Source organism: Dryobates pubescens, chromosome 4 (genome assembly GCF_014839835.1).
Source record: "Dryobates pubescens isolate bDryPub1 chromosome 4, bDryPub1.pri, whole genome shotgun sequence".
NCBI classification, from domain to species: Eukaryota; Metazoa; Chordata; class Aves; order Piciformes; family Picidae; genus Dryobates; species Dryobates pubescens.
Genome location: NC_071615.1, coordinates 23,721,055 through 23,741,200, shown reverse-complemented (window position 1 = coordinate 23,741,200; position 20,146 = coordinate 23,721,055). Strand labels below are relative to the sequence as shown.

The 20,146-nt window shown below is 42.1% G+C and overlaps 1 protein-coding gene across 1 annotated transcript; it reads left to right on the top strand.

The window, feature by feature from the left end:
* The first annotated feature begins 3,433 nt into the window (after positions 1-3,433).
* On the top strand, positions 3,434-10,423 carry CMTM6 (CKLF like MARVEL transmembrane domain containing 6). The gene is made up of 4 exons (XM_054161270.1): positions 3,434-3,627; positions 7,100-7,276; positions 8,142-8,240; positions 10,280-10,423. The coding sequence occupies exons 1-4, from the start codon at positions 3,505-3,507 to the stop codon at positions 10,421-10,423; spliced, it is 543 nt and encodes a 180-aa protein (XP_054017245.1). The 5' UTR covers positions 3,434-3,504.
* The last annotated feature ends 9,723 nt before the right edge of the window (positions 10,424-20,146 follow it).

Genomic DNA, 20,146 nt, shown 5'->3' with positions numbered 1-20,146 from the left:
ACCTTATGGCTTTATGCCATATGGATATATACAGAAAACCACTGATGAAAGTTGGCCTAACCTTGCATTTGGGAAATGGGGAGAGTTGAGGGCATTTTTTTTTTCCCTCATATGCCATAAGTAGCTGTTAAAAATGCGAGTTCTTAATCTTGAGCTGTTTAAAAATCACACATTCTAGCATATTAGTATGGTCATTGGGGTTTCTGAAGTTCAGCTGCAATACTGAGCCCAAAAATAGAGCCTCATGAGCTAAAGAAGCCTCAGCAGAAGCAACACATTCAAGTCTTCTCTGAGCTCTTTGTCACAGTTCTTGGAATATTCCATTTGCTAGCAAGTCATCCTGTGTATTTACTTCATATAATAACACAGGGCTGTTGTGATACTTATGTGGGAACACCAGAACCAAGAGCAGGGACAGAGCTGTGCCTCCAGCAGGCTGACTTCAGTGGAGCACCCCAAATTGTGTAGTAGCAATAAACCTCACCACCCTTCAAATGAAACTGAGATGTGCTCCTTCACTGGTTTGGCCTTCTAAACTGCTTTTTCATTCCTCCTCTTCTCCTTTACCCTCTGAGAAGAAAAGCAAAAAGCTCCATAATTGCATTTATGAACATGGAGAATAGTAATTTGTGAGGTCAGTGGAACCCTGATGCTAATTCTGAATGTGAGGGACTTGGGCTTTTGTGTCACACTGCAACACAGCACAAAGCTAGTGCTAAAAAGCCACTGAAGTGTCACTTTTATGAAAACCTTGATACAGACCTGGCCTGTATCCAACTTACTCCAGTGGCTGGCATTTACTCAACTGCTTCAAGGAGCTCCAGTCACACTTTTGTTTCAACATCAGTGGCAAGGAGTGGTAACTGTCATACAGCTGTACTGGGTACACTGTAATCTTCCCTAATGAGGTGGCTTTCTCAATCTAATTGGTATTGCTTTTTGGTCACTATGGTGGGTGTCTTTGGAGAAGATGTAATGAGGGAGAAAACTAGGTCACTCATCACTAATCGGCTTCCACCAATCTTCCACACACTGTCTGGCTGACTAGAGATGTTACCATAGCTCAGGATCTAACTCCAGGATTGCTTCTCTGACACCATATTTTGTCTTTAGCTCTGGCCTGCCATTCCAGCAGAGGCTGGAATGAAGAAGGTCCTCTGATTTTAGAAAGCTGGCAGATGTAGTATGTAAACAGAAGGAAATTAACAGATATTCATCTGGATGGGGACTTCCATTACATCACAGCCAGCTAATTACAGTTATTTGTGTTAAACAGACTTGGTTTATGTCCTGCTGTTTTGATTTGCATTTCCTCTTTACAGGAGAGATACTGTACTTGAAAGACAGTGATGATGAAAAGGGTGATGAAGACTTGCAGCTTGTGTGAACAGCAGCATTCCTATGTTTCAACATAATGCTTGTAGTATTTTTAAGCTGTCAGGTCCTATGCTGCTGTCCAGTTTTCATTCATTTTCTATCACATGATTTTACAGTTCCTGTACCTTTGCTGTTGTTTTGATTTTCCTGCACTTCCTTATAAATAAATAAATAAATGGATAAATAAATAAATAAAGTAGCCTAAATAAGTTAAGCATTAATTAGAATATAATAGAATAGGATTAACCAGGTTGGAAAAAAACTTTGAGATCATCAAGTTCAACCTATCACCCAACACCATCTAATCAACTAAACCATGGCACCAAGCACCTCAGCTGACTAACTAGCCTTTATAACTCATGCATCATTGATACTTATTTCCTGGAGAAGGACTGAACAAGAAATACAACTCTAAATGACAGCAGTAGCTGGGAAAAAAAGTTGCCTTATATTTTATCTTTCATAGGCTTACCTTGTGTTTCTGTGACTCCTTGAAAAGCAGTCTCTCCTCAAGACAAGTTGTCTCCAGTACATATGAACATATGTGTTCATAATCTAGCAATGTTGCATTAAGATTTTGGTAAAGGTTCAAAAGGGGAACAACTACAAAACAGCCTTAGATTTTACCCAATATCTTGAAAGAGCTGACAGCTGCTTCTATCTCCATTGAGTCCTGTCTCCCTCAGATCGCAGCACAGCAGAGTCACAGAGTTTTTAGCTTTGGAGTTATTCAGCCAGTTTTGAGATATTATGCAAAAGTTAAAAAAAGGGAATTCCCTTCAGAAGAGATTCCAGCCTCTTGTAATAGTAAGGAAGGCACTGGGGACTTATAAGTGGTAACAGTAAATGTTATGGACTACACCCCTCCTGCTCAGTCCTGGAGTCTGGGATGCTGCCAGCACAGCTACTTAGGCTCATCCCAACCCCAGGCAGAAGTTAGGGCACACCCATGGTGATACCTTACTGATTTTAGCAGAAACTCCCATGCCTTGGGAATTACGGGACTTGCCCTACTCATTTGGTACTCAAGCCAATTCCTGCAGATGAATATTGTTTATAGTACAGACTTGTCTTACCAGGAGCAGTCATGCATGCAGCCTGCTGGTGCACATTCAGCATGCACTGCTTTTATCTGGCCCATACTACTCCATCTGTCCAGCTCATGGTGGCACGTAGCAGAGTTAAAAAGAGCACCTACCCCATGGGTCTGCGTAGCACGCACTTCCACCTCACTGTGTGGTTCTGAAAGAGGTGGTGTCTGAACTGCCTGCTCTACTTCCTAAGCACATATAAAGCTAAGGTTAAACAAGCACATTGCCATCATTTTTATCAGATGAGGGTATTTGACTAAATGTAAATAAGTGAAGTATGTCTGAACTTGACTATGAAGTTCCATAGTAGTTCTGTGAATGATGCATTATTAATATAAAAATTAAGGTAACACACTTTTGTTTACCTACAATGAGCATTCTCTTACCTAGGCACCCAAAAATCACAGAAGCACAGAATTTCAGAGGCTGGAAGGGGCCTTGAAAGATCATCTAGTCAGCCCCTCCCTGCCAGAGCAGGATCACCTACACCAGATTACACAGGAACACATCCAGGCGAGTTTCAAATATCTCCAAAGAGGGAGACTCCACAACCTCCGTGGGCAGCTGTAGTTTCTTTTAAAAGTTGATCTGGGCAAAGGTATGGAAGTATATTAGCAGAGAGTGTGGGATACTAGTGTTTTCTGCCATTAACAACAGGGAATGTAAAGCAGGGAAAGGTTTGTCTTAAAAAAAATCCTTCTAGCATCATAATCTCGTGTGACGAGAGGAAAGTCAATAATCTCATAAATTCTTCTTAAAAAAGCACCCCCTCACAAACTTGAGAACAGACACAGGCCTGCGGCGACTCCCGCAAGCCTGCCGCTTGCCACGGCCCCCGCCCCTGTCAGGCCGCCGCGGGGAGCGATGGCGCCCACTGCAGGAAGCGCCTTTGTCCCGCTGGGACCTAGGCAGGCTGACGCCTCGCCTTGCCCTGCCCTGCCCTCCTCTGCTCTGCTCTGCCCTGCTACGCAGCTGTCTTCCCCTTCCCTGCCGCCCTTTTGCTTTCACTTTGCGACTGCTGACAGCCGGCTCCGCCATGGAGAACCACGCCGTCTACAACCAGACCACCGAGCCGCAGGCCAAGCCGTCCCGCCGCCCCTTCGGCTGCACCCTGCGGCACCTGCGGGGATGGCGGCTGCCCACCAAAGCGCTCCAAGCGGTGAGTCCTGTCCTGTCCTCTTCTGCTCTTTCCTCTGCCCGGCGGAGAGGGGGGCCAGGGCGGAACGTGTCCACCCGCCCGCACAGGATTGCTGACCGAGCGATAGGCTGACCGACCGATAGACTGACTGCCTGACAGACTGACAACCGGCCTGCCCGCCTCCACAGGTAGCAGCCGCGGACGTGCCGGGCCTGGCGCGGAGCGAGCACCCGGGGAGGCCGAAAGCCTCACCCAGGTGGGCAGGGGCGGCGGAGTAGGGGTGAGCAGCGCGTCGCAACGCCGGCTGGGCCTGCGCCCGCCCGTGTCACTGCTGAGCTCCACAGGTGTCCTTGCTTGAGGAAAGGGCGGCTTTGGTGTAGAAATGTGTGTGTTCTGATGACCTCTGGCGTAGAAATGCGCGTGTTCTGAAGAGCTCCGGCTTCAGGGCAAGCTCAGCCAGTTAAACTCTTCAGTGGCGAGGCGCGGGTTTGGGCAGGTGTCTGGGTGCAGGCTTCCGTCGGGTTACTGCTGTCCCTCGGAAAGGGTCTCGCTCCGGCAGACCGCCTGGCTTCAGACGCAGTAGGGGCAGCGCCAACCTTTGCTCCTGATCACCAAAGCTGTGCAGACTTGTTACTCGGTTGGAAAGCAGGCATTGTCTTACAATACCTTCGTCTCAGATTGTTCAGATTGTTTTATGGTGGGGCAGTAACACGCTTGTTCCTTTTTCATATTCTAGCTCCACAAGCAGGTGTTGACATCTGATAGTTGCGTGACTTGTGCGACTAAGGTTTGGTGCTGCAGGTGGTGTGGTTCAGCAGGTTGCTGTCATGGTTTAAAACCAGAGGGAAACTTCACAAGAACCTCAGTATTTTCTTTTAAGGGCCACTTCAGATGAAAATAGGAGGTAGAAGCCTTTGGTTGAACCTCAGGGTAGGGCAATAGAACTGAGAAGGACTTGCTGGGTCCCTCCTGCAGCTCGTTTGTAAGTTCATCGAGCTACACTGACTTTGCTAAAATAGGGATGCTCTTTTCTCCCATGATTCATGGGAGAAAAATGCACCAGAAATATGCAGTGTTGATGGTGGCCTTTTGTATGAGGCATTGCAATGCATCACTTCATGCTGTGCCCACCAGCGAACAAAAGGCATTTATTCTGCTTGCATTTTTACTACATGTAGCATTATTCCTGGAAGCATTCAGCAGTTGGGTACGTGATTCAGACTCATGCTGCTTCTGTCGTTGATGATGGACTCTTCCAAAACATGCCTATCCTACTGCTAAGTACATTCTAAGTACTGTCAAGGAGGTAGTGAAACTGACGGTGGGAAAGGGCAGCTGACTGTGTGTGTCACAGTACATTCTCCAGCCAGCAAAGTGGCTTTTTAGTCAGATGTATCAAGCTGACAGGAATTGTAGGTGATTTCCAACCTTCTATCATTACTTCACCATTGCAAAGAAGAGGACATTTGGGTTTTAAACTTTGTCCTGGCACACAATCAAAACCCTCACACCAAAATGTAAGATTCTTGAGTGCTGTAATGGTAACATTGCTAAAAATAATGTTTTCTAGGAGTGTTTAAAAAAAATTACACTCAAGGTTGCTATAACAGGACATAAACTTTTACTTTGTCTACTGGAGATTAATAAAGTGAGAGCTGATGACTATTGCTCTCAGACAAGTAGGTTCACTGACTAAAACAAACTACTACATTTGCATATTTACTGGTGTACCAGAGTTTTAAGCTGTTTACCTGAACAGAGGCATCATTTTAAAAGCTTTCTAGATGGGAAAATGGAAAATTATGATTATCCTAAACAGGATAGATAGCTGCTTAATATAATCCTGTAAAACTAGTTTATGGCTCATACCTGTCCTTTAATGACAGCAAAAATGAAAATAAAAGGAAATTGAATTGTAGTAATTCACTGTCCTGATTTCCAACATTTCCATTTCTTCCCACCACCTTTTTTTTGGGGGGGGGGGGTAGAGGGGGAGGTGCTTTTACCCAAAATGCATAGATCTTGGAGTTGATAGTAAAAATACCTTAAACAAGCCCCACAAATTACTGAAGGTGAGATCCTCAGTATCTTCAGTAAAATTAATTTCCTGTTTTGGGAAAATGTTGCTTTATGGAAAAGCCAATGGTTGTTAACATATATTAGCCTTGTGTTATAGTAGTGGTTGTTACTGTAATTATGCACCAATAATCACTTGTGTGGACTGCTAAGGAGGGTCTAGCACTCAGAATCAGCTGTCTTCATTACAGTGAAGGTAAGAGGGCTGCTGAGAAGTTTGCCTTGTCAGCTGCTGCAAGAGAGAAGGGAAGTTTGTGGAGACCTGGTAGTGATAGTGCCCTTTTTCCACCTCAGGTTCTTTCACTTCCTGAGATCCTGTTTATATTATTCCAGTGATCTTAAACATGATGCTTTGAAGGGCCCTTCTGAGGCCTTAATTAGCAAGGGGAATTTACAGGTGATTTCCCAGGTGATAAATTGTTGTTCTTAAGTTTTTTTGGCCAGAAAACAAAAGGGTGGTGGTTTGTTTTCCAAGCACAGTTGAGAATCTTAGAATTTTATTTAAATTTTTTATTTGAAAAAACTGTCAACCTCATTATTGCCCAAGCAGTCTTATTAAAAATGTGATCATTGTCCTCATCAGTCTCAATGTTATGGCAGCATCTGATTCCTACTAACGGTATTGTCCTAATTTGGTGAACTCCTTATTAAAAGGATCTATGTGAACTTTATGGGATGGAAGAAACTATAAAGAAGTGGTCAAAATGACAGAGCATTTAAATAAAGCAATATTCTTCTACAATAAAATAGTAGAAAGTGCAGCAGCAGATATATGGAGACCATACAGGAATTAACTCATGAACTTTCCTCAGCACCGACTGTGGCAGGAAGGTGAGCATAAGCTTTTGCATGGATTAGACACTGTCCAACATAAATTACACATAGTTTAAAGTTGTGGTTCCTACAAGTAAAGCTGAGTGTCTGTGTTACTGGGTAACAAGCATGTTAGCTATTAACTACAGGCACTTTGTCTGTGGTTTTATCAAGGGAGGTAATGTCAGCTGTAAACTTTCAGGGAGGCAGCTGACTGTGTTAGTGCTGTGCAGTTTCCCCCTCTGCCCTGAACCCATGTGCATTTAAAATTAAGTGCAGTTGTAAATAGTAAGCAATAGCATTTTTAATGATTTTGAGTGGGATGTGTGCTCTCCATGCTGCCTGCCTCATTTACATCCCCCTGACTATTGCACAAACCCACAAACTGGGAATCTTGACTGTCTAATCAAGAAGCTCATATTTGGCAGTGAGTGTAATTTAGTGACTAACTTGAACAGCAAGTGTTACTTGTCACTGTATAACTATTTGTGTAAGAATAGTGCAGAATTTTACTGGCTTCTTTGCAGACTTACAGTTATCTTTAGTGATTTTCATGGAAGGTATTAGAGACTTGATCCAATTCAAGCATATTATGTGTTTGCAGATTCTGTCTCTTCTGGCTGTTATTTGTGAAGAAATTGTGGAGGATTGTATCCAGTGTGGTGGACTTTACTTCTTTGAATTTGTAAGCTGCAGTGCCTTTCTTTTGAGCCTCCTGATCCTCTGTGTGTATTGCACTGATGTATATGGAACACTTGGGGAAGACAAAGTACAGAGAGTGGTAAGGAATACTTCTTAAAAGCAATTTCTTCTAAGTGATTAAGGACTGCTATAGAGTTAAAAGGTTACACAGAATGGATCTCTTTTTCTTGTCTCTTTAAAAGGTAGATAAAGTAGCTTATAGTTAAGAGTCAGCTTTGAGAATCCCTTTTATATTGGCTTTTCCAAAATTGTTATATTGGTTACTTGCAGGATTTTAGGACACGTGTGACTCTTTCATGCAGACTAATGCTACTGCGTAAGCTGCACATATATGTACATATCCAGGACACAGTTCACTGTCAGCATAATGCTTGTAACTTGCCTGTATACCCCACCTGTTTTCCTACTGGGTGTAGCTTATCTCCTTTTTGGTAATAATCATATTTGTTGATGCTTTTTGTATTTCAGAAGATCTGTGAGGGGCACAAAGTTGCTCTGAAAAGCCAGTAAAAATATTATGCTGGTTTATGAATATCCCATCCTGTTTGTCTTCAGAGCAAACAGTAAATATTTTTGCATGAAGATAAAGATAAGAGAGTGTAGTAAGATGTTTGAATGAGCACATTTACTTACAGGTTTCTGATTTCCTAAACGGGGTTAATGGTTGACCTGAGCTTGAATTTGATTGTAAAAAAAAATTAGATTAAATTAATTAAATACTCCAAGACGAAACCAGGGGAGTATGTAATGCAAACTCCTTTAAATAGCTGATCAGGTTGAATATTGTTTGGAATATAGCTGTAAAATATATTTTTTCTGAAGCTTCCATTAGCATCAAAGTTTTAACACAGATTCACTGCCAGATTGACTTGGTTGCTGTTACGATTGTTCTTTTTCAGGAAGTATATCTCCACTTCTATAACAATCATTGTTTTTATTTGCAGAATTTTTGGTCCATGCCAGTCATAGGTGTCTGTTTTCTGTCAGCATCAATAGGGTTTGCTGTGACAAGCTCCGGGTCTGCTGTGGAAAAAGCTGCATGTGTAAGTCTTAAAATTGAATGTTTTACTTTGTATTTATCTAGCATGTTCATTTCTCTGCCCTCTAAACTTCACTCAGTCTGCAGGGAAGAAACTGAGAAGGGAACGGAACTCCATGCATTGCAGTGTCGAGGAGGAATTTGCTATTTCAGACCTTCCAGAAATTTACTGTAGATAATCCAAAGAGCAAGCTTTCTTCAGGAAAGCTGGAGAGCTCTGAAGGCACTTACAGCTCCACAGCATTTGTGGCTTGCTTCTGAGTTGCTCAGACTTCACTGCTTTGGCTCTGTATTTCCCTCTCATCTGTTACTGTTTCGATGTTGCCACCCCTCACAGCTTCCTCAGTTCTCTGGTACCCCATCTCCAAAATGCCAACATTTTTCCTCAATTGTCCTTTCATGATGCCACCCCCTCACAAAGTCAGGAGGAAACCACATCTTTTGCCAGGCATCATAAAGCATATGTGGAGAATGCAGACTTGCAAAGGCTGCAGTTTCCTCTGTGCCAGAAATAGAAAAGCAACAGGGCATACATTTCTTGGAAAAAACAGAAGAGACTCAGGACAAGACACCAAAGAGGCTGAGGGATGCTGTGGATGTCATAATTACTTATTCACTTGGCATTCTGAATATGTGAGTTTAAAAGATCAAATTTTATTTGATCTCAAATGGGAAGAAATGAGGTAAAAAAGAAAGCAAAATAATTCCACAGGCAGCATGAGCTAGTAGAGAGACACACTTTTATGTATCTTCTGCCTAGTGGTTTGAGTATAAGTTCTTTCAGGTTTTTTTGTGGAGCTGTCAAAACCAAAAACTGTTGTGATTTTTGACATACTAGTGTCAAGTTATCTTTGGGGCAAACCGGCTGTGTCAAATTTAGATAGAAGTTAGAATAACACATGTCTGTCTTTCCTTGCTTTAAAGAAGCTGCTGGAAGCAACCTTCTCCTCAGTGCTATCTTGCCATTAACAAAATGTCATTTTGTCCCTACTTATTGACCCAGTAAGGACTTAGGCTCTGCAGGTCTTGCCTTACTTCACCTTCCATGTATTGTTCTTCTTTACTTACTGCCTATAATCAGCAGCTATCTTCTGGATAAATGCTTTGCTATGCCACCAGTGCCATACTTTAACTAATGTTTTTTGCAATGAAATTATTACACTTTTACTATTAAGGGCTATTTTGCACATATTACAAGGTTCCCACTTGAGTAGGAGAATGAGAACTGTAAAAACTTCTGCATACAATGTACTAGAATTAGGATTTCTGATCTGTTTCTAATATAAATGAATGTTACAGAATCAACCAGGTTGGAAGAGACCTCAGACATCATCAAGTCCAACTGATCACCCAACCCTATTAAATCAACTAGACCTTGTCACTAAGTGCCTTATCCAGTCATTTCTTAAACACCTCCAGGGACATTGACCCCACCATTTCCCTAGGCCAATCACTCTTTCTGTGAAGAACTTCTAAGATCAAGCCTAAACTTCCCCCTGCACAGCTTGAGACTGTATCCTCTTGTTCTGTTGCTGCTTTCCTGGAAGAAGAGACCAATCCCCACCTGGCTACAACCACCCTTAAGGTAGTTGTGGACAGCAATAAGGTCTTCCCTGAGCCTCCTCTTCTCCAGGCTAAGCAACACCAGTTCCCTCAGCCTCTCTTCATAGGGCTGTGCTCCAAACCCCTCCCCAGCTTTGTTGCCCTTCTCTGGACATGTTCAAGCAACTCAATATCTTTCTTAAACTGAGGAGCCCAGAACTGGACACAGTACTCAAGGTGTGTGGCCTAACCAGTGCTGAGTACAGGGGCAGAATGAATTCCCTGCTCCTGCTGGCCACACTGTTCTTGATACAGGTCAGGATGCCATTCGCCTTCTTGGCCACCTGGGCAAATAGAACTACTGATTTAAGGAGGACTGTAATCTTAATGCAAAAGTGTTATTAATGTATGTAAATAGTCTAGCAATCCTCTCCAAACAATGTTAGAATACTGTTAATGTTTGTACATTGTGAAAATCATACATTCTTTTCACTTTCACAGGCATTTGGATTTCTTGCAAGTACTGCGTTTATAGCTGAAATTATTATAGAGTATTTTCACAGTCAGAAACAAAACGTTGAGGGACGCCCTGAAAATCCAGGCAACACTCAGCGTGCCACAGAAAATCAGCCACTGAACACATAAAGCTAACTTCTTGGGTTTTTTTGTTTGGTTTTTTTTTTTGTTTGTTTGTTTGGGTTTTTTTTTTTTTTTTTTAATGTGGAAAACTAAAATGAACTTTGAGTGCACTGTAGGTAACAACTTCTTTCTCTTCATTCTATTCAATTTTGTATGCACTGCTTATCAGAAATGAGTAATGGCATCCTGAGCATCATGTTGTCCTGCTCAGTAACTGGTCCTGCCACCTGTCCAGGCAACATACACTAAAAAACCTGGTGGTTAAGTAGAATAACTTTAAGGACAAGAGTGTGTTGAATTTGTTTTGACAGAGGTGACTAGTAAAGGTTCATGTGTGATGCATGAATTCTGTGCTATACCCTAAAGATATTTTCTGTATAAGTGGACCAAATATTTCTGATACCAGTTGTGAATTAGTACAGCACAATTGTTTTTTTTTACTTAATGGTTAAACTGTGAATATAAAAGGGATGCCTAGTGGGGGCTTTATAGAAATGCTTATGCTTAGAAAAGGGTGGGGGTTTTTACTATTGATATATCTCAGTTCTGTCTGTGGAGAACAGTTCAATGGAATAGTGGATGCAGGTGTTTTGTGGGGAGGGTGATGTAAATGGTATATCAAAGAGAAAGTTTTGTACTCTACAGTTGTCAAAGTTTGGACCTGTATGCCAGAATCTTGTTTCAGATTATTTTGAAACTCAAAAAGCCAACTGTGAGAGGAAAAAGTAACCCCAAAAGCAGCAATCTGAACATCAATGGCAAAAACATGTTAGTAACTGTCCTGGTGAAAAATACTTGCAAGGTTAAGACCAGATGCAGCTTGTTTATGCACAGTTAATGGTAACCTTTGCCAGAATGGTTATGGGCCTCACCATTTTCTTTGTTTATAAATATGGCACTTGCCTGAGACTTCTTGCTGCTGATTAGCTCAGTTGGTAAACAAGTAAGTATAGACCTATACCTGTGATTTGTCTTAAATGTGGCAGGCTGTAGGACTGCAGGAAACACTCCTGATTCAACACATATCAGTGACAGGCAGATCAGATCAGATGATGGTGGCTGTAAAAGAAACGGAGTGGTGCAGAGTCATTTTTCAGATGTCTGAGGTAGAAGCAAGACCTCACTTAAGAGGAAACCCTTCAAAAGTAGAGCAAACTGCTATAAGCAAGGAGGTGTTCCAGAATACCAAAGCTAATGAGAAAAAGCTGATTATGCAAAAACCTTGTTTGAGTGCTCACGACTTTTGCTGTGTCTTCCACATTAACTCCATCTCATCAGTACCGTAGTATGACAGATCTATGGTCCTGTAACCTGTTGTGGCCCTCCAGAAATTGTCTGAGCAAACCATTTTTGGAGAAGGATGAGGAAGCTGTTGTAAGACAAAGGTCAATTATTTTTTTCCCAGTGCTGCCACTTTCTGATGAATGTGATATTCTTGCTCTGAGACTTAAGCCCAACACTACACTTTGCTTGGAGAATATAAAATCTTAACAAGTCCTGTGAGATACCAAGTTTAAGCTGTAGCTTGGTTTCAGTGATGCATAAAAGACATACCTTTCCTTTTTTTTCTTGTATTTATTAGTGACCACTTGCACTAAAACCTAATCTCAGTCTATGTGTACAGAGCTTGCTGTGGCTGTCTCTGCAAATTCAGTAAAGATGTTTTATTTACAGGCGGTGTTAATGGTGATGTGAAACATCTCTGCTATGATTTGCAGTGTCTGAGGACTGTGTTTCTATCTATGACTTGTTGGTTTTTATTGCCTAAGATTCTACTGAAATTGTTACTGCTGCACTATATTTACAGCTTGTAGAGATCAAGATTTAGAGACTAAAAACATTTTGATATGAAAACAATGTGCTGCTGCTATTTATTAAGCCATGCAGCACCATAATTGGGCTTTTATCTTGAGGTAACTTTTCTAGTAATTTTTTTCAGCCTGAAAATACATGAAGAGAGAGATGGATTTTGGTTGCTTTTTCTGTAAACTTTTCCCCACCTAAGTGCTTTGTTACCAGTGTCTATTCCTGAACTGGAGGTACTGGTACTGAAACAGATCTGTAAAGTCATTCCTCTGCCTTGGCCTCCCTATCTATGAGATCTACTGCTGATGCTTCACAGGGAAACTGAACTACAGAGCAAATAATTTTTATCATAAGGTGCCACAGGCAACATCAGATGATGTGACAGAGTTAAATCTTCCAACTTCCGTGATCTGTTAGGCCTTTTAAAACAAATACTGCCAACCTTTGATGGATTCTCCTACTACGTATGTGCTGGCATCCCTGGCATGTTTTGGGCTTTTAGTGTGGGGGGTTTGACATGTTTCCCATTTTTGTTTTAGTGGTTCCAAGTAGGTAGTTTATACCCATCCTCCCACCAACTGACTGATCCATGTATATATACATTTGAGGATCAGATTCCGTCTCTGACTGAAAGGGATGGAAGCTTTGCTATCAATGAAAATGACAACTGGTAGTGTTTGGGAAACTGGTCAGTTGTTTTCCCATATGTCACAGGAGCTCATTAATAGGAAGAGTCCTGTTATTCTTTACAGTATAGATTTCTCCACATATGGTCTATCTGGCTTTAATCTGTCACATACTGCCTATAGGTTTAAGGCAATTGCTAAATTGTTGCTTCCAGACTAGTTGTTGGGTGACAAAGTAGTTTCTGCATTGTGGTATTTTTTGTTCTTTTTAAAATAGTTGAGAAGCCGGTTTGCTAGCCAGTATGCAGTTCTCTGCTTCTGTGAGGTCCTTTCCTGAGCTGCTGTATCAGCTTCCAAAGATACAAGGGGCACATGCATGTCCCTTCTGGCTCCTCTGCCCTCACCAGCTAGGTGAGGAAGAGACTTGCTTCAGTGGCTGAGCAGTCTGGACTCCTGCAGTCCTGATATGCTGCCTTTGATGCTTCTGGTGTTAAATCCAGTCTGTGAGTGTCTTTTTAATTAGACAGATCCCAGAGAATGGAACTGGATTAAATATCTGGCTTTACAGGAGTTCTGTGTATGTGGCTGGATGGCTTTTAATCCTCCTGTGCTACGTCAGCAAAGTTGTCTGCTGCTTTCATGGCATACTTCAGATGGAATCAGCCTACTTTATTTAAACCAGCTATTTTAATTGCTTACATTAAGGTGGCTGATGCTGAGTGAAGTGGATTAGAGATTGTTTAGGAGAGTGGTGGGAGCTCTGGCAGAAGTACTGTTGCAAGCAACTGTCTTAAGTTTATTCTTATTTGAAAGGTAACCATCTCTGTACAACCTTAAGCGATAGTAAAACCTGCGGAAAGAAGCAATTGGCCCAGATTGTCTTCTCCCTTTTACAGCAGGGTGTTTAGTAGTGATGTTGTGAGCCTGCTCAGACACGTTAAAAGATTTTATCTTTTCCAGTTATGTCCATCCAAAAAATATTTGAAGGCTCTGCACCTGCTTTCAGGCTTTGTTTACAGTGCCTTAAGTGCAGAGGATTTTCCAGGACATGTGAAGACATAAGTAGCTGGACTGTGTGTTTCTCCTCTGAAAGTCTGCACGTATCTCGTGTAGATTGTGAATGTTAGTTTTTGAGTCTGATGTTCAGCCCACACTAAAATCACAATACTGCCAGTGCCTTTTTTGTTCTGTGTATGTGAAGGAACTGTGCCTTGCTGTTTGGGTGCTTAAAAAGGAAGGCTTGTGGTCTGTTACAGTTCAGTTCTACGTCTGCATCCTCCAGCCTGAAAAAGCCGTGAGCTTTCTCACACAATTCTGAGCTCTACACAAGATGTTTTTGCATAATGGCCATCACGGTGATCCTTCTTGAAATTTGTGCAATAAAAATACCAAGCTTTCTACACTGAAGGGAAGAGAACACTGTGTGAAATGTTTGAAAGGTTATATGAAACTGTTACAAATCAAAATGCTGGTAGTGCCTTTAGGATGGAAATTAATTTTTGTTATAATCTATCACTGTAAATATAAGCAGTTTTCTAGATATTAAAGTTTGTGCTGTTTGGAACTATCACTTTTAATACCTTTGAGAATTTAACCTTATGATTATTAAATCATGATGGCAATATAGTTGTTGTGTAGATATGAAATTAAATTTTTATGCATTTTGTTGCCATTGTTGCCTTGAATTTCCATTTAAATAGTTTCAAAATGCTGAAATACTCATTCCATTGTAAACCTGTGGTCTTTTTGAAGCTACTGTGCCTTTTTGGTCCTAAGAACTTTCTAAGATATTTTGTAATAATTTTTAAAATAAAATACTAGTAAATAACTTGTGTGTCTTGTTTCTGCTGCTGTGATTTGATGTCAGCAAGTACTTCTCCAGGGCTGACCACAGGAAATATCATCTTTATTCCTGTTCTGGAGGAAGAGGCTGGCATTGTGTATGCCTGTTACTGGGGAATAAGGTCCAACTTGCAAAGCTGGATGTTTTCACTGCAAGTTTCTAGGAGGAACGGTCTGATAAGGTCAGTACTGCCTCTTACTATAGGGCCCAACTCAATTACTTTGTGATAGCCTTTATGTGGTCTATAGGTTATTGTGAAAAGCATGATGGGATTAAGGTAGACTTTCTGTACAAATGAAGATGCTGCTAGGCACAATTTGAGATTACAAAGATTCTCTGTATTCTTATCACTGAGGTCTCCACAGGGATCTTTCCCTGAGTTGGCAAGGTGTGCTTCAGAGGCAGCAGGGACCAGGAATAGCTAGATACAATCTGAACTTTTTGAATAGTGTGCAGGCTTAATTAGGCTACTGATCATTAACATAGAATAGAGTAGAATACAGTAGACCACACCAGGTTGGAAAAGACCTTCGAGATCATCAAATCCAACCCATCACTCAATACCATCCAATCAACTAAACCATGGCACCAAGTGCCTCATCCAGTCTCTTCTTAAGCACCTCCAGTGATGGTGATTCCACCACCTCCCTGGGCAGCCCATTCCAAGGGCAAATCACTCTTTCTGTGAAGAACTTTTTCCTAACATCCAGCCTAAACCTCCCCTGGTGCAGCTTGAGACTGTGTCCTCTTGTTCTGTTGGTGGTTGCCTGGGAGAAGAGACCAACCCCCACCTGGCTACAACTTCCCTGCCCAGGGAAGTGTGAGGCCTCATTTTAATGGATATGGGATGCATGAAGCATGGGGCCATACATGTAAAGGGAGCTCATACAGTAGGCAGCCCAGGAAGTCTGGACATTCCAAGTACCTCAGCCAATGGGAAGAGGAAGAGGGTCACTTGCAGCTGAGAAATTAGGAGTTGCAACCTCCAGCAATTTGAGAGACACCACAGGGATCTGTCCCATGGACTCTCCTTTTAGTGGAGTAAAGTTTTACAGGATTCCTTTATCTTCTTTGTGACTGTTAACTTCTAGCAATGGAACGTTTCCTTACAAGCGTAATTCAGATGCTGCCTTCCTATTCAATAGTTGGAGTTGATAAAGTGGCAGATTTCTTAAAGGAAGGAGCACAAAATAGCAAAAGGTGTTAAGAGCAAATAATTTCTTCAGGTGTAGAGAAATGCAGTTGACCCACTTATCTGCTTGAGGGGGAGCCACTGGATCCTTTAAAGACAATTGTCAGTGATAGGGGACAAGAAAAAGGAACTAAATGCTTTCTGCCTTCATGCTTTCTGTCAAGGCAGCTTTTTTGTTTCATAATCCTACAGATTGCTTATTATCTGGTGGTCATCCTATAAACAGGAGGAGAACAGCACTTTCTTCATTGTAGGCACCAAAACAGGAATGCCACAGTACATTTTTTTTTATATCATAACATTAAAGGTGAAATTGATCCTTTGATGAAGTTGCCAGAGATGAGTGTAACCATAGGGATTCGTATGGGGAAAATGGTTTTTAGTTACATTTGAAAACTAGGAAACAAATGAGGCAAAATGTTGGATTAAATGGGTACATCAGTGGTGGATTTACAAAGTATAAGAAAATAACTTGGAAGACCTAAGAAAGGTTAAGAAGGATTTAAGCTGAAGTGTGACAACTCCTTTCTTGAGAGCATAAGTTACTGTAGATTACCAGAGCAAAGCAGAACAGAGGCTAGTGGTCTGCAGCTTTCCTTTGCAGCATAGGCACCAACTTTGGCTGCTGCTGTCTGTGTGTCTCTTGTTGAAGGCCTGTATGTGTTCCTTGCTTGCGTGTGTGTGTTCTTCTTAGAGTGAGGAGCACAAACAGCCATATCACGCAGCCTCCTTTGTGCTATTTGCAAGACCCAAGCAAGGTTGACTGCTTGGCTGGGTTTTAGATTTGATGTCTCCTTTGATTCAAAAATCTTTGTATGCTGAAGGAAGAACAAGGAGGGCCAGAGATGATTTTACATCCTGTTTGTGCTGTCCGCACGCTGCAGTTGTCTGCAGGGAAATCGCCTGAGAAGCTGCAGGAGAGAAGATTGCCCACAAGAGGGCAAAGGTAATCCTGCAATTGAAGTCATTTGGTCTGGAGGAATTCAGCCTCTTCCCATCTATACTTTAAGTGGAGCTGAAGCCTTGATGTCGTCTTTTGTCAGTGTGGCTATAATTTCAACCGTGCATTTTAGTGACACTGTTTCCAACCATTTGCTTATTTCTCAAAATGTGGCCTGAAGGGTTTTTTGATAACAGATCAATATTGTCTTAAGGAGATACTTTGTCTAAGCAGTTTGAAGGGATTTTTATTCCTTTTGTTTTGTAACCTGTCAAGAAATGTTTTTTTTTTTAAATTCCTTTTTATTACAAACTCAAATTTCAGCTGCATGACTACACCTGCACCTACAACGTTGTACTGCAGCTTTGATGATTTTTGTCATCTGTGCTATGCTGTGGTTCATGGGTGGGAGTACCTGAGCACTTCCTGGACTCTTGGGAAGTTAGAAAAGCTTATTTTATATATATATATGTATAAAAATTAAAGGCAAATCATGCATGCTGAAAAAATAATTATAGTCCAAAAACAGAAATCTTGGCAAACATAGCTGTAAACTGTGCCAGACCAGACTTCTTGGAATTCCAGTCCTCTCCAGGCACCTCAGCAAAACTTGATTTGACCAGCCCACATATCCTGAACATTCATTCAGCTCTTGGCTCAATATTAGAACAGGACTGGGAAAGTAAAACAGGCTTGGCTGTTTAGAAGTGGGCAAGTCCTAAGGAGAGAATTGGGGCTTTACAAGGAGACAACAGCAGAAGTAGAATAGAATAGAATAGACCAGACCGGGTTGGAAGAGACCTTCAAGATCATTGTGTCCAACCCATCAACCAACCCACCTAAACAACTAACCCATGGCACCAAGCACCCCATCAAGTCTCCTCCTGAACACCACCAATGACGGCAACTCCACCACCTCCCCAGGCAGCCCATTCCAATGGGCAATCACTCTCTCTGTATAGAACTTTTTCCTCACATCCAGCATTCTCCTGTAGCATGACTCATGCCAAATGAGGACAGCAAATATTCAATCAGATACCTGCTGCTAGATGTACTGCATAAACCCATGTAGTATACTGCAGTGCTAACTTTGGGGTGTACTTCAGAACTCCTTTTTCAGTCCTCACTTGGACTTAATGAAAGCGTAACATTGTAAGACAAAAGCAGGACAAATGTTTTGTTACTATGTCCTTGCTTAGAGAATGGGGGAATGTTGCTCAAAATAGTGCAAGTCTGTCTGCACTGCAGCCCTCCTTGTAACTGCTTCCTTTGCAAAATCTGTCACTCTTCCAAAAATAGCAGTAAAGACTTTAGTCTGGCATCTCTGTTCACATTGAGCTGTAGGTAAGGAAGGAACAGTTCCTTAAGTGTTCTGTGGTCTCTGCACACCACTAACCTAGAGCTGCTACCCTGGTGTGAGCAACAAGACATCCTCAGAAAGGAGGAAAGTCTCACCAGGTGTGCTTTTATTGTTAACACCCACTTCCACTCTCCTCTGCCTGTCTGCTTTGCTTTAAAGGCTGCAGAACACTGGTTATTGATACACTGTCAAAGCCTTACTTCCCATTCCTGTCCCTCAAATCGAAACTTCCCTATCAGTGCAGTTCATAGCAGCAAGAGCCTTGGCTAAAGTTCTGCCTGTTAGTTTCTCAAAACAGTTGGGATAAAGTGGCCATGGAGGTCTATCCAAAGGGGTTACAAAACAACTCTAGAAACAACTGGCTTATTCAGATAAGCCTGTCTGTTTTCTGCCTCATAGTCCTCTTGCTCAGAAAGGCATGTTTTATGAATGAACAAATGTAGTCCTTGACTTGATGCAGTTTTTAATTGTAAATGCTTGTTACTGGCAATTGTGCCTCTCATTTGGAGGGAACAAGGGTGTAATTTTTCAGCTCTCATGCATCATAAACTACTGAGCATGAGGTATTAATGGAGTGCTTTGCTGCCATCATAACTTACAAGCTACAGCTGCAGCATTGTGTTAGTTTGGCTGGGGTTCATGGAAAAGGGGGATGCAGACCATTAATTCTGTGTTAACAGTGATTTACAGATGTAGAAATAACAGTGCTAGATGGACAAAGTGCTTCCAATTTAAAAGGAGCTATTATACCAGCAGAGCTGTTATTTGTGCTTGTAGTGGTACACAGCCACCAGCACCAGTCCACCTCATACAACCCCCAGTAATTTCAGTAAAAGAAAGTTGTGTTAGTGTAATTGTGTCTGCTGGCAGGGCTGTACTGGGGTGTGTGTGGAAATCATACCCTACCATCACAGCTGGCTAGCAGATGTAATACAAGGAAGCTGAAGTAGATCCTTTTGCTAACTACAGGCTTTCAGGTGATACACAACTCCTAGCCTGGTCTCTTCCCCTCCACACAGCTATTGTGTTAGTTCTGTTTACTGCTGAGATGCAAGTGCTGGAATTAATAGGTGAATGTTGCCCTAGCTCGACATGGGAAAATAAACCAGGAAACACATCAGCCCTTCCCTGAGATGTTTCAGCTGGGAGGCCAAGCTCCCTTGGTGGCTAATGGCAGAAGAGGCACATCTAGAGAGTGAATCAGAGGAGAAGGGTAACTCCTGCACTTTGAGTCACTGCTGCTGTGATTCACTCTTGTCCTGCTCTGTCTTCATTGAGTACACAAGGGAGAATGGGTATTGAGGCTGGCCCATGCAGATAGCCTCCAAGACGTGCTATGCTTTTCCCTGGAAGAATGGCATTTGCTCTCTTTGGGCTGTAAAAATGTCTGTCCTTGTATGCCTAAAGGCTAAGAGTCAGGTGCCTCTAAGTCTGTATCTGTGGAGTTTTTTCTCCCCAAGTTTCTAGAATCTTGCTCTATTTCATCCTATGCCAAGAGAGGGGCTGCTTGTCTGCTGTTGCTCTTCAAAGTGCAAACAGGTAGGAAAAGAGCAGGCGATTCAGACATACCTAATTAAGCAATCAGTCTACCTTAGTAGCTTGGTGATACTCACCCCTGTGGGGAAGAATGCCTCTCCACTGTGCTTGTCCTACCCCGTCATACACACACACACCAACTCCACTTCAAAAGCTGGCATATTCCTGTTGTTTTTCTGGTATCTGTTTCATCAGCCACAAAAACATGCAGCTGTTTCTGTCACCACCACACATTACTTTGTTCTAACTCTCCCCACACATGCAAAGCACAGAGCACTCAGTCTGTTCCTTCTCCTCTCTGCTGTTCCTTTTTCTCTGGGTGCTTGGTTTGTCATGCAGCTGCATGGTTGCAGCCTGTGGTCATGATTCTCTGGAGTCACAGCCAAGAGGGGCTCTAAAAGTGAGGTATGTGGCAGTGCCTCCGTG

Excerpts from the sequence above, each read along its gene's own strand:
- CMTM6 (XM_054161270.1), top strand. The coding sequence starts at position 3,505 with ATGGAGAACCACGCCGTCTACAACCAGACCACCGAGCCGCAGGCCAAG. Across the intron at positions 7,277-8,141 it reads AAGACAAAGTACAGAGAGTG|AATTTTTGGTCCATGCCAGT; the intron begins GTAAGGAATACT and ends TTTTATTTGCAG. Across the intron at positions 8,241-10,279 it reads CTGTGGAAAAAGCTGCATGT|GCATTTGGATTTCTTGCAAG; the intron begins GTAAGTCTTAAA and ends TCACTTTCACAG.